At 44.0% G+C, this 14,455-nt stretch overlaps 2 protein-coding genes and 1 long non-coding RNA gene across 3 annotated transcripts; 1 reads left to right on the forward strand and 2 right to left on the reverse strand.

Annotated features, from left to right (window-relative positions):
- Positions 1–304: 304 nt before the first annotated feature.
- LOC123074940 (uncharacterized) lies at positions 305–4,004 on the reverse strand. Its single transcript, XR_006436064.1, has 4 exons — positions 3,608–4,004; positions 2,442–2,804; positions 2,011–2,234; positions 305–753 (listed from the first exon to the last, which is right to left on the reverse strand). It is a non-coding gene; the product is annotated as an uncharacterized lncRNA (long non-coding RNA).
- Positions 4,005–4,725: 721 nt separating this feature from the next.
- Positions 4,726–5,928, forward strand: LOC123079627 (uncharacterized protein At5g39865). Its single transcript, XM_044502422.1, has one exon. The coding sequence runs from the start codon at positions 4,871–4,873 to the stop codon at positions 5,624–5,626; it is 756 nt and encodes a 251-aa protein (XP_044358357.1). The 5' UTR covers positions 4,726–4,870; the 3' UTR covers positions 5,627–5,928.
- Positions 5,929–9,351: 3,423 nt separating this feature from the next.
- LOC123079628 (uncharacterized) lies at positions 9,352–10,045 on the reverse strand. The gene is made up of 2 exons (XM_044502423.1): positions 9,886–10,045; positions 9,352–9,781 (listed from the first exon to the last, which is right to left on the reverse strand). The coding sequence occupies exons 1-2, from the start codon at positions 10,034–10,036 to the stop codon at positions 9,603–9,605; spliced, it is 330 nt and encodes a 109-aa protein (XP_044358358.1). The 5' UTR covers positions 10,037–10,045; the 3' UTR covers positions 9,352–9,602.
- Positions 10,046–14,455: the final 4,410 nt, after the last annotated feature.

Raw genomic sequence — 14,455 nt, forward strand, 5'->3', positions numbered from 1 at the left:
TGTAGATGGAGATAATTCGTTGACACTATCAAGTTCTTTGCATGGAAGCCCATGACTTTTTAAAATTATAAAAGGAGGTACATAACTAAGTTCAAACAAGAAAGATTGCTTTGTGAACTACAAACTGGTTGTTTTGAGCTTTTAATACAAAAAATATCAACATACACTAAAAAAATGGCAGATGCACATCTCTCTTTGCCAAAAAAATACTACCAAATGTGTCTTTCCTTTTCAAGGCCACAGGATTTGTTAAGCGGAGCAAATAATTCTAGGAAAAAACTGAACACACGTAAGGTATCCGCATAACCATCAGAATGTAAATTCCAAAATATCTATAAAAATGGCATGCTGAAGTAACACGCGGATGGGCGCGCCGACTGGCACCGCGAGCAGCCCTAAGTATTGAAAACCAAAAAGGGCACACATCAGAGAATATGCCGACATGCACTCAAATGGAAATATATTCACTGGGAGAAGATTGAAATTACAAGGTCGAATGAGATTTCCATATCTCAATAAATCTTAGATTTGGGGTTTCCTAATACTCCCTCCGTCCCATAATATAAAGGAGTATTTGCTATAATGCTTTTTCAAAATAGGGGTTAACCGAAAGAAAGGAATTTCTTGCAGAGACTGAGGTAGGGACTCCTTAAGGTCACATTGGTGTGACTACATAAATTGCAAATTGTTCGCCAACTGTAATCTTGGTTTCAAATTTGAGGGTCAATTCCTTTGCTATTAGATTGTCAGCACCTGCAACATCCCAAGGGATCAAAATTTCAGTTTGTGCAAATATGTCATAACACTAAACATCAATGTTGAATTTACACAACAGCGCCGTTCAGAACAAAGGTATGACTGAAACAAAAATAATGTGTCATATCTAATAAAGGTCGTAAGAGGAAGATAAATCTATCTTCTCCTTGCATTCTGTGGTGCATATTTTGCCCTTCTTTACCAGCAGAAGAATATGAAGGCAACTGCGGAAGTTAAGCTATGCCTAACAATCAATATTTCAAGTATCGGGTAGGATACAAAGGAAGAACTCAAAACCTGAATTCACATAGGATGGCTCATACATCAAAGATCGTATCACCCCAAGTTCCATGAACAAATGAGCCCCTTTCTATATGCAACAGCCGCATGCCCATATCGTTATAAAAAATGCAATGTAAAAGTAACCAACAAATTAAATGGTTATGAACATTAGCTGAGCAAACTTTTGTTCACTAGAACCTTGTTGTAATAAAAGTAAAAGTAGCTAGAGATATGTACAGGGCTTGTAAGAACCTCTCAAGCACATCTTTCTTGTGCTGCTCTGATGTTAACGGGGTGAATCTTGAACAAATAGTACCATACCCGTTAAATATGTCAAAGAAATCAGGTCCATGAATTATATCACTCAATTGGATTAACATGTTGAGGAATTGAAGAAAAGCAACACACAATCACTTGAAATGAGATCACTGAACTACAAGAACTTGCACTACCATGGGACATTTCAAGTGGACTAAAAGAAATTGCACTACCATGCGCAACTATTTTACCACAGATTCTTAGTTCACTTAAGAATTTATTTACCTCTAGCCGAATTGTTCAAATCACTATAAATAATTGTTAAGTAAATCGTTAACTGGTAGCTGCTCAGTTGGCTGACGAGTAGGGGATTAATAGGTTAATCGACCACTTAATTAATTAATCTGACGATTTATCAGTTTATCGGCTACTCGATGACCCTACAAGTAGGGATTAATCAGCAAGTTAACTGGTTAATCAAACGAGTTCTTGAACAGGGTAAACGCATTTAACATGTATATACTGTTTGGATGTAATAGCCATTAACTCTTATAATAATGCGAGCTTTCCCCTAGTGCAGAAGCAATCCAACTGCAAGGTTCATGACAAACAAATGGAAATTATTATACCGATATTTTGTTTTCGATCTTTGTACCAAGATAAACTGCAGAAGATAGCAGAAAAAGTGCAATTGTGCTTTATCAGACATCTCACCTTTTGTTCCTGAATAATTCCTCTGTCAGGAACGAGCTCACTTTGATCCCCCCCCCCCAAAGTTGAATAGTTCTCACATGGCTCAGCATCATAAACACTCCAAATACACCAATAAAAGCATATGCATGAAAATGCTCATGGATTAAATTATCTAGATTCTGTTGTTGAGATAATAGCTCTGCTCTCTTTACTGTCGAAGTTTCTTCATGATACACGAGATGAACCTGCATGTAAAGAAACTGAGTGCAAGATCTCTCTTTATTTGGTCTGACATCCAGCTAAAAGGCGAACGCCATGAACCAAAAACCATTAACAGGAAGCTAAATGGAAGCAACAACAATAAAAAATCTTGACATTATCTACGGCCCCAACAATTTATCCTCATGTTCAATCCATAATAGTAGGGGGGAGAGACGAGAGGTGAGTTGTACCTGAGGCGTGCAGGCGACCAAGGGCACGTACTAACTGATCGACGGAAGAACCCAAGGCTCAACACAACGCCAAGGGCACGTACTAACTGATCGACGAAAGAACCCAAGGCTCAACACAACGCCTCTACTGCTCCTGCATCATGCGGCCATCTAAAAAACAATCTTCACGGACCCGGCTCGACCAAGTCCTCCTCCACATCCTCATTGGCGCCGCCTTCCACTCACTGACCCGAACACCATCATCCTCCATCAACCTGTCTCCATATGGCGACGGTGAGTCTGGCGGCTCCAAGAGCTCAGACACCGGCGCGAGCGGTCCATCGGCACCGGATCTCCTCCACCCAACGTCCAGCAAGTGCCACTCTGCGGCAAAGTAGCACCACCAGGCACGAGATATAGCAAATGGATAATCGAAAATATCGAAGCCATATATCGAGGAAACTAAATTGTCCAAGAGAACACACGTAGCCAATAGTTTCTTAGTTTCTTTTATCTAATTCCAAGGAAGGAAGTCTGAAATCAGTTGTCGCGGTCAATGTTCATAAGCAAAAAAAACTTCTGGAATTGGCATATTATGTTGAATAGTGGAACTGGAATACCTTATTGTATATCTCCAAAGTGGCAGTTTTCTCTTGATCATTTTGCATTGCTATTTTCTCAGACTCCTTTAACTTAGCATGGACTGATTTCTTCTCTTCCAAGGCAGGCATGCAAGCTTATACAGGTCTCTAATAATGATATATCTTTATGAGACCAAGTTGTATTCAGTAAATTATAGGTTAACCAGGTTGTACATCTGGCAGGCTTGATATTGAGCTAAATAATAGGATTTCGGCCCCTCTACGAGCCGACTTGTAGGAAGACATCATTCTAATTAACTTAGTTGTATATAAAGTTGAGAAATTTACAATGAACAAAAGGCCTTTACGATGATGCAGAATCAATATAAGAATTCTACAATGGTATAATAGTTCGGCAGCTGAAGCAGAGGTTCAAGTAGACCTATATTCTGACGAATGTATTTTCACGCACAGAACCGAAATTGCTAACCATATGCCGTGTCATGTTTCAACCAAATTGATTGTAATCATAGTACCATAATAGAGTTTTGGGCTCACAGAAGAAATAAAAGAAATCATGCTGACACATGGTAGGAATCTGCTCACCTTCCTGTGGATCTCCTCTTTCTTGTCATTGATGGATAGTGGCTTTTGCTCGCAAGGCCATTGCTGCTTGTTATAAAACTGAGCATTGACGTCCGCTTCCAGCCCCTGGAGGACCCGGGCCATCCTGGCCTTGGGCTTCAGGGCGCGGTCGGGATCTCTCTCACGATGGGATGCAGGAGGTTGACCTTGTCCACCCTGTAGAAGGGGAAGTTGATGAGGGGAAGAGAAGACATGGGAGAAGGCGGACATGGCGGCGCAGGGACGCATGAACGAGCAGGGATGGGGGCCATGGGGCGGCGGCCGCAGTAACCCTAGCGGCGAAGGCGGACCTGAGCGACCCTCCCAACCCATGCCCCGCCCGGGCGACGGAGGGAGGATCCGCGGGAGCAGCACCCGGGCACGAGGTCCTTCTCGGCTGGCAGCTGGTACAGCTCGAGGTCGCGTGGGAGACATGAAAGAGGTTGCGTGCATGGAGGAGAAACAGAGAAGGGATGGCTTCGTAGGGAAGGAAAGAAAAAGGTTTTACCAGAGCAGGTGTTATCTCGGGACGTCAGATGCCCTTTCTCTCGCTTCTTTTATCTGGTGGAGGTTTTACCTGGACACAGTAAACAACACGTAGACGTCGCGAGGAGGTGCAGTTGTGTCGACTCTTATTGTGTTTAATCACACCAATAATCTGCCCGGTTAAACTACTGATGCGCCTCAAAACTTTTCAGGGAGAAGCATCTAGCTTTGGGTTCTTATGGCATTTCACCCTAACCGCAACTCACCGAGTGGTTCTTCAACATCACTCACTTCAGACCTCTGTTTAGTTTCATCCAAGCTTCATCTGGGGCATTGATAGATCACCCCGGGCTCGAGTCTGTAATCAACAACAGTTGCCCTATTAAGACCCACAAAGAGCAAATCAAAGAAATATTTCAGAAAGAAACAAAGATAATAATAGCGTGGTGATTGACTAGAGTTATAGTCCAGGAGTATCTTAGCTAAGCATCAATAAAAATTCATGCACGAGCGTTGGCCATAAAAAACCTCACAACTTCCAAGGGCTAAACTGAAAAAACAAACACCCCTCCTTCAAATTCCAAACCTCGCAACCGAAAAGTGTGAACCCAAAACGAAACGAAACGAAGCTACTCCAGCTAGGGCCACACGCTTCCCTTCCCCCCCGCCCCGCTCCCAAACTGAAAACCAAACAAGTCTCCATCTCGGCATCTCGTCTCTCTCTTCCCCATCTCCGGCCTCCCCCATCCGCCTCCTCCCATGTGGCTGCCCTGGGTCAAGACGCGCTCCTCCTCCCCCACCTCCGCCTCCCCCGCCTCCACCTGCTCCTCCACGGCGCTCGCCGCCGCCTCGCCGCGCCTCTCCTTCAACTCGCCCTCCCTCAAGGATCTCCAGGCCCTCCTCCGCTCCGACCACGCCGCGCCCTCCCCTTCTCCCCCGCCGCCGCACACGGCCCCGTGCTCCCCCTCCGCCGCCCGCGTCTTCCACCGCGTCCGCGTGGCCGCCTCCGCCCTCCGCGCGCTCCGCACCCTCCAGGCGCCGCCCGTCGCCGCCGAGGCCGACCGCCGCGTCGTGCTCTACTACACCTCCCTCCACGTCGTCCGGGGCACCTACGAGGACTGCCGCGCCGCGCGCGCCATCCTGCGGGGGCTCCGCGCCTCCGTCGACGAGCGCGACCTCGCCATGGACGCGCGCTACCTCGAGGAGCTCACGGCGCTGCTCCCGCGCGCCCGCCGGATCACGCTCCCCCAGGTCTTCGTCGGCGGCCGCCACCTCGGCGGCGCCGAGGAGCTCCGCCGCCTGCACGAGTCGGGCGAGCTGCGGCGCGTCGTGGCCGGCGCCGCGCCGCTCGCCGCCTGCGCGCGGTGCGGCGGCGAGCGCTACGTGCTGTGCGGCAGCTGCGACGGGAGCCACAAGCGGTACAGCCTCAAGGGCGGCGGCGGGTTCCGCACCTGCGCCGGCTGCAACGAGAACGGCCTCGTCCGGTGCCCGGACTGCTCCCCGCCGGCCGTCTGATCCAGATTCAAAAAGGTTCCAATCCACTGATGACCTGTACTCAGTAGTACTAGATTTTAATTTCCTAGTTGTACCAAAGTCGAGATAAGAAATGGGCTCTGCGTGTAGTCTTTACTACTACTGCTACATGATTTAGTGTAACTGGCGTCTGATACAGTACCGTGTGATGAATTGGGAGTTGCAAGTTTTCAGCATTTCCAAACCAAACACCTCCAGTAAATGTTGTGTTGCGTACTTACTTTCTCTTCGCTAAGCTATGCTGAGGAGATTAAGTCTGAATCTAAGTTTGTTCGATGACCCTAGTAAATGCTTGTTAAATGTCAGTACTGCTTACTACTACGTACTAGTAGAGGTTAAATGTTACTGCTTACTGTTACTGGTAGAAGTTAAGAAAGATTTATCCTGTGAACTGTACTGCAAGGCATGGGCACTTTGCACTGGGTTTTTTTTTTCATCTTCAAAATGTTCACAGTTGATGATGCAGTTGAATGGTTGGTGTATGTGGTTTGCTTGTTTGTTTGCGGAGGGGCACTGGTCAAGTTTCTAAAAAGCTGCCACATGCCATGCCTGAATTCACGACGCTGGGCCGCAGCAGCATTTCAGGCCAGCGGCAGCTACTTGTGGAGCTCGCCCGCCCCTTGCCGAGATCTTACGGCTGCTACGCCGGAAAAGCGGTCTCGCTGGAAAAGCTAGCGTCTCGCTCAGGACACAGGAGAGGCTTTTCTTGGATGCCCCTTTTCTTTCAGGAGGAAAAAATGGAATGGGAGCTCGTGCGGCGTTTTTGAACGCCATCTGCTGATTGGCATGGTAAAGTAAAGTGGCCGTTGGACAGGACTAATAAGATCTGATTGGCCTAGTGGTACTTAACTTCAGAGATCATTCATTCATTCATCAATCGGTGAGTGAGAAATTATTTGAAGGCCGGGGTTTCCTTGCCACATGAAGAGCCATGATTAGTGGCGCCACTTTGTGCATGAGTACGTACAAGCCGGGGATCACGACCGGTGACGCATGATTCTTGTGCAGTCGCGCTCCTCGCCCTGTCGACCGTGAGCTGTCGAAGTTCAGAGCAGATTATGCAGATGCACGAGTGATCGTGTGGACGCCGATGAGGAGGCGGAAGGCGGCGAATCGGTCAATCATGTGATGTGACTGCGATGCCTGGTCGCCACTTGGAAGCTGGAGCTGTGCGTGCGCCGGGAGGAGGAGGACGCCGCACCGGCCGGCGTCGTCGGCTTGCGCATGGACGCGTACGCTTGGAGCTGGAGACGTGACGGTGAGGAGGGAGGGCGCACGACCCACGTGGTGGGACGCGGCGATCTCGGCTCCTCCGCAGCCCGGCCGTGGCGGGGCCGGGGCCTCGTGACGGCCTCGTTGCGGCGCCGGGCTCCATCATTGAGCCGAGTGGTCACGTCAGAGCACACACCAGCGGGTGTCGCCCCACCCGTCCCGTCGTGCTGCCCGCCTCGCCTTTTCACCCCCGGTCTCCCGCTGCCTGCCCATCGGGTGCAGGGTGAAATTCCGGACGCGCCGTTGTTGCGATCGATCTGCTCTGCTCTGCTACGCGGCCGCGGTGGGCGTGCGAGAGGCCGTCGGTGAGGTGCGCCTTGGATTGGAAGGATTTCGCGGCAGTGGTGGAGCACGGAGGAGGAGCAGAGACTGCTCGTGTCCTGCGTGCCCTGCCGCGGCGGTAGTGGTGGGCCTGGTGGTGGCCTGGCCTGGCCTGGTCGAGCAAGGGATTTACCGGAACCGGCGGCCCTGGGAGTTAAACTACGGTCGATACCAACTAAAAAAAAAAAAAAACTACGGTCGATACCTCCCGCAGCCGCAGGCCGCGGGTTATTTTCTTCTGGTGAATTATTCGTGGACGGTGAAACGGTGGCTCCGTCCTGCCTCGTGGAACCTGGGTGAAGCTTCAAGATAGATAGGTTCTGTCCTTGAAGGCGATTCTATCCTCGACATGAAATGGCCCGCGGACATTATTGTGCTTTTCATCTCCGTGCCACGTTTGTACGTTTAGCCACGCATGAATGAAAGCTTTGCCGTGTACTAGGCCTGTGGCACCAGAAACGCATCAACTTCAATTCAAGTTCGAATTTGGTTGGGGCCTTGGGGGATTACTTTCATGATATGGTCAAGGAGGTGTGGGAGAAGCCGGTTGCCGAGTGTACTCTCTTTTAAGAATTCGTCTGATTTATAAATTAACTTGTCGTCCTACTCGCAGGGTCATCGAGTAGATAATAAATTGATAAATAGGCTGATTAATTAATTAAATGTTCAATTAACTTGCTGATTAGCCTATTAATTCTTTACTCATCAGCCAACCGAGCAACAACAAAATACGTGTGACATGTAAGTTCCTTGGTGGATGGCTTAGGCATACTACGGGTATCCTCAAAAAGGAGAAGTTTCGTCTTTCATTTACTATTGATGAATTAGAACATTTGGCAGAGGTCAGACCACTATCTGAGCATGAAGTCGAGACCAAGAGTCAATCAAATGCACAAATAGCTCACATGCTGCGTGAAGATGAGCTCAAATGATACCAATATTCTAACTCTCAATTTATCCTAAAAGGTGATTCAAATACTAGTTATTTCCATGGTGCTGCTGATGGTAGACACCGGAAGATACTTATTCATTCACTACAACAGGAGGAGGGCACGATTGAGGGGCATTAGCAACTTACATCTTACATCATTAATTATTATAAAATTTTGTTCGGAGCCCTAGAAGAAGGAAACTTCTCGATGGATGATTCCTGAACAGATGACATCCCCAGGTCTGATGAGGAAAATAACCTTCTAACAGCTCCAATTCCGAGAAGGAAATCAGAACTTGTGGGAAGTCATCAAACCAGATCTCCTAGATTTGTTTGGCTACCTGCGTGCTAGCGACATGTATCCCGGTCTTCAGATCCTGTCCCGATAAATTTGGGATTGTTCGGACATAGGCCAGGGCGAAATCCCTGCTCGGTTTGTTGATGCTGGCAAAGGCGATACGTGAGGGTGCCGTCCCCTTCTTGGAGGTGTTGCCACGACCTTTCTCTATGCTCCTCTTCGAGTACCAGGGAAAAACCTCAGGTCCAGTTCTTCAAATCAGATGGCGGTGACCTGGTTCTTCGGATAGGACGGCGGCGATGTCAGCGTCGTTCCCCTTCATGGAGGCGTTGTCACGACCTTTCTCCGTGCCCCTATTCGAGCAGCGGGGAAAACACCCGACCCGGTTCTTCGGATAAGATGGCGGCGAGGTTCTTCGGATAGGATGATGGCGATGTCATCGTCGTTCCCCTTCATGAAGGCGTTGTCACGGACTTTCTCCGTGCCCCTCTTCGAGCACCGGGGAAAATCCCAGGTTCGATTCTTTGGATCGGATGACAGTGATGTCAGCATCGCTCCCTTTCATGAAGGTTTCGTCTTGCTTGTGGCATGTCCGGTGATGGATTTTCGAGACTTGGGACATCATTTCGGTTCAGGTTGCTTCTCTTGGTCATGGTAATTTAGCTATGTGTTGTAGCTTATGTTTGAACCGAGTATGTCATGTATCTCTACTCCGGACACCATGTTTACGTCATCTTTGGTTGTGCCGTGTGATGTGCCCCCTTTGTTCACGTGCTAACTTCTTCTACCAACAAAAAGATATGCAAGCTTTGCATATTCACGAAGCATGGACCATGCCAGAAATAACAATTGAATCAGAGACGGTGGTTCAAACATGCCAAAGCATTGAGATCAAGTTTTTATCATGTAAACCAATACGTACTTGTGTTGCCATTTTATAAAATAAACAGCAATGCGGGCCAAAAGGGCGGGGATGCCTCAAACCATACTTCAAGTTTTAACGCACACATAGCTAAGCCGTAACTTGCAACGACGTCGCAGTCTGCAGCTGCTCAAGCGAAGGTGCTCAACTGACGAGGGACGAACGGACGAGGAGACGAGGCGTCTGCCTGCCTAGTAGCAACGCCAATCCGATCCTAGTGGCAGTGTGGAGACAGGCACTCGCAGACCGGCCAGAAGTAGCCCCCGTTGCACTGGCCGTCGTTCTTGCCGAGGGCATGGCAGGCAGCTCTGCACCCGCCGGGCTTCACGCAGATGCCGTACCCCATGTCCGTGCTCCAGCACTCGCCGCCCCCCTGAGCCCTCGCCACCCCGCCTGCAAGCAATCACACAGCCATAACACTAACAGTTGAAAGAAACATGCGTGCGCCACGGGAAGCACATCGCCTGTCGACGGTGACCGAGGGAGGCGGCGCTCACTTGAAACGGCGAGGAGCAGCACGAGAAGCGCGCAGCGCAGGGCATTCCTCCTCCAAGCCTCCATGGCAGGAACAGGAGAATGTACACAACAGCTGTCCTGTTTGGGCCTCCTTAGTTGGTGAGGCTCCTCCTTATTTTGGTCAATTGGCATTCACAGGAGGAGCTACGGTCTGCATATATATCCAGGTCCTAAGGCCCGGAGAGAGAATAGGAGGCTCAAAGAACTCGAGGTCAAGCGGGTAAGCCGGGCCATTTCAAGTATAGTCAACACAAACATGTTCCTTCCCTAGATTTGGTGCAAACATGTCCCTGAATAGGAGGCCATATTTGTGCCTTCACTCCCAAGCTAGCTATTTTAAGAACTTCCTAATTACTTCATATGAATTACTACTACAAAGAAGCGATTAGCATTTGATGATTAGATTGCATGCTCTGTTCTGATCATAATGAAAACCACAAGCTTTGCTTTACATAATTTGCACTGAAATTAGTGCCTGAAAGAGCATCAAAGTACATATCGACATAGTACATACACTCACATTTTAGCTAAATGCAAGTCGCCTGAAAATTGATTTTGGGTCATTCGACTTTTTGCCGTAGATTTCTGCTTTGACATTTGTGCTTTGTTTTTTTCCTGGTTTGTTCTTTGAGTTGTTTTGGGTTGATGTTTTTGACTGACCACACATTTGGGTCAGTTGATTTGCTAATGGGCTGAAGGCCATTTTCTGTGCAGCCCAGCCCCCCACTCTCTCCCTCCCTTTGTTCTTTTTTTTATGCCTATTTTCTTTTATTTTTGTGTTCCTTTATTAGTTTTATTATTTGGGTACTTTGGGATGTTGGGTCAGTACAAATGCATACACACAAACACTATGCAATATGTGGGAAAATTACACTATTATATGATTATTGTTTGCATACTAAAAAAGGTGCGAATTTAGTGCAAAGTTGTCTGTACAAGTTTCTTTTTTTATTATCTTTCTTCTTAAAAGGTAATACCGATGCCATTAATCCATTCTTCGCAAGAAAACCCCATTATTCTATTTTTTTGTTATTATTTCAATTTCTTATTCTTAAAGGGTAACACCAAACCCACTAATTCATTCTTTCTTAGAACAAAACAATTTTTTGATTCTTTTTTATTTCTTCTTAAAGGGTAATACCAATGCCACGAATTCATTCTTCCATAGCAAACCTCATTATTTTGATTTTGTTTTAGATTTTATTTGTTTAAATTTTTATTTCTTCTAAAAGGATAATACCAATGCCACTAATTCGTTCTTCCCTAGAAAACCTCATTACTCCGCTCCAAAAAAAACCCTCTTTACATTGATTTTGTTTGTTTTTAGTTTATTTTTTCTTAAAGGGTAACACCAATGCCACTAATTCATTCTTTCCTAGAAAAGCTCACTATTTTGATTTTTAGTTATTGTTTCATTTTCTTTGTTCTTAAAGGGGCATACCAGTGCCACTAATTCATTCGTTATTAAAGAAACTCATTATTCGGATTTTATTTTATTTTTTATTTCATTTGCTTCTTCCTTAATGGTAATACCAGTGCCAATAATTCATTCCTACTTAGGAAAGTTCCCTTTTTGCGAATATTCCACGATTATATACTTATCCTTGCATATTATAAAAAAATGCAATTTGTGTGTTAATTGTCTGCAATTTTGTCATTATTTATTTTATTATGTTTTATTTTGCTTTCTTCTTCAAGGGTAATACCAATGCCACAATTCATTCTTCCTTGGGAAATTTTATTATTTTGATTTTTTTAGTTTTCATTTTATTTTCTTTCTTCTTTAGGGTAATACCAATGGCCCCAATTCAACTATATAGTATATGCTTATTGTTGCATATTAAAACAAAGAGCAATTTTTATGTAAGTTGTGTGCAATTTTTGTCATTATTCGTTTTATTTTTTATTTCAATTTATTTCTTCCTTAAGGGTACTACCAATAATACTAATTCCACTATTATATGTTTATTCTCGTATATTATAACAAGGTCTAACTTTTGTATAAATGCTGTCATTATTTCTTTTGAGTTTATTTCATTTTTTATTCTTAGGGTAATATAAATGCCACTAATGCATTCCTTCTTAGAAAGCTTCTTTTTTGCAAAAAGTTCCAGTATTACATGTGTATTCCTGCATATTTTAAAACAACACATATTCTGTATAAATTGAGTGCAAATTTTGTCATTGTTTGTTCAAGTTATTAGTTTTCATTTTTAATATTCTTCTTAAAGGGTAATATCAATACCACTAATTCATTTTTCCTTATAAATCTTTTTTTATTTTAGTGGCATTAGTTCTTTCGTTGGATGTGTACATTGTGTGCAATGTTTTATCTTTACTTTAAGGGTAATACCACTGCCATTAATTCATCCCTTATTACATACTCCCTCCGTCCCAAAATTCTTGTCTTAGATTCATCTAGATACGGATGTATCTAATACTGAAACGTGACTTGATACATCCGTATTTAGACAAATCTAAGACAAGAATTTTGGGACGGAGGGAGTAGTTTTTTGCGAAAACTTCACTGTTATATGCTTATTCTTGCCTATTGTAACCTGCAATTTATGTGTAAATATATTTGTATTGTGTTTTATTATTGCCTCAGTCAATACCTATCGAATTAATGGGTTTGTATTGTGCTTAATCTTGTGTTATGGACCTAAAATGAAATCTATATGTTGACTATTCTTGCAACTTTTCAGTTACCTGGAATCTTTTTTAGTTATGGTCGGTTTTCTCGTTTGGCTTGAAGTAGCCAACCTACCAAATATTGTATCCAGTGTGTGATTCAAGTAGACATAAAAATCACTGAGCTCTTGCTGATCTACGCCTGAAACAAGTATCGACCCGATACATTAATGCCAATATCCAGCGCACCATGTGCCACAGCTGGCTGATGAAGTGAGCAACTAGTAGTACATAGAAACTGTGGGAGGGAAGGGCACGAAAGTGACTAGAAGTTTTCAGCAAATCAGAGTGTACATATATATCGACCTACGCACACGTAGGTACGACCATGATCTAACTAGTACCGAAGCTAACACACTAAATCGGCGCATGCAATAATGACATGAGAACAAGAGAAGTAGTTACGGAGAGATGGAGCTACGTGAGCTATTCACATCGGAGCAATGGACCAAGGTGACGTGCTCCAACAGAAATGATCGAGTAGGAATCTGCAAGCAAATCGGCCGATAGAACTTTTTGGTCAGTCGACTGAACCAAAAACAAAATTCAATCAACTTGCATGTAGCTTGTCCCCTATGTTTTTTTATAACTAACCATACAATAATCAAGAGTATTTCATACAATCGTTTGCAAGAGCAGTCGTGACACACCATGGGAAATTACTCACCAACAGAACATAAGATTTGGGACAAAAACAAAATTAGCTATACCATGGACTACACTATTTGTATCCACTTTAGTATATGTAAATCACCTGGAAGTTGATTTTGGGCCAGTCGGTATTTTTGTTCGTTGATTCCTGCTTTGAGATTTGTGCTACTCCCTCCATCTACTTATAAAAGGCTACTTCACATTTTCTATCTAATTTTGGCCATTAATTTTACCAGGAAAATGTGAGTTATATGCCATAAAAAGTATGCCACTCGATGCACATTTGAAAGAACTCTTCGATAATATATTTTTGATGACATACAAACCCATATTTTCTTGACCAAAATTGCAATTCAAAGTTTGACACAAAAATGAAGTGGCCATGTATATAAAAATGCAGGGAGTGCCTTTTTTCCTCGGCTGTTCTATGAGTAGTTTTGGTCTGGTTTTGTTGATTGACCAGAAGTTTGGTTCAGTCAATTCCTTAACAGGCTGAAGCCCATACTTGTGCGACCCAACCCTTTTGTCCCTCCTTTTTTTCCACTTCTGTTTATATGTCTTTTTGATTTTCTTTATTATTTGATTTCCTTTTTTATCTTTTGTGCATATTTTTTGGATGTTGGGTGAGTGTAAATGTATAAACACAAAAAATATAAAATATATGCGAAAACTACACTATTATAAGATTGTGCTTCAGATACTACAAAGAAGTGCAATTTCAATGCAAAGTTGTATGCAAGGTTTTAAAAATAAATAATTTTTCTTGCTTCTTAAAGGGTAATATCAATGTCACTAATTCATTGTTCCACATAAAACTTCATTATTTTGATTTGATTTTGTTTATTTTTATTCAATTTATTTTTCTTTTTAAGGGTAGTATCAATGTCACTCATTCATTCCTTCTTCGGAAATACTATTTTAAAAAAATGCCACTATTATATGCTTATTCTTGTATATTTTTAAAAAATAACATTTTTAAATGTTGTGTGCAATAAAAATATTATTTTATATTTTCTTTCTTCTTAAAGGGTAAGACCAATGGCACTAATTCATTCTTCCTTAGAAAGCCTCATTACTTTGATTTTTTGATTTTTTGGTTTTCTTTCTTATTAAAGGGTAATATCAAGCCATTAGTTCATTCTTTCTTAGAAAATTTCATATTTTGATTTTGTTTTGTTTTTTTTATTTTCTTACTTTTTAAAGGGTAAA

The sequence above is a fragment of the Triticum aestivum genome, chromosome 3D (assembly GCF_018294505.1).
Source record: "Triticum aestivum cultivar Chinese Spring chromosome 3D, IWGSC CS RefSeq v2.1, whole genome shotgun sequence".
NCBI lineage: Eukaryota > Viridiplantae > Streptophyta > Magnoliopsida > Poales > Poaceae > Triticum > Triticum aestivum.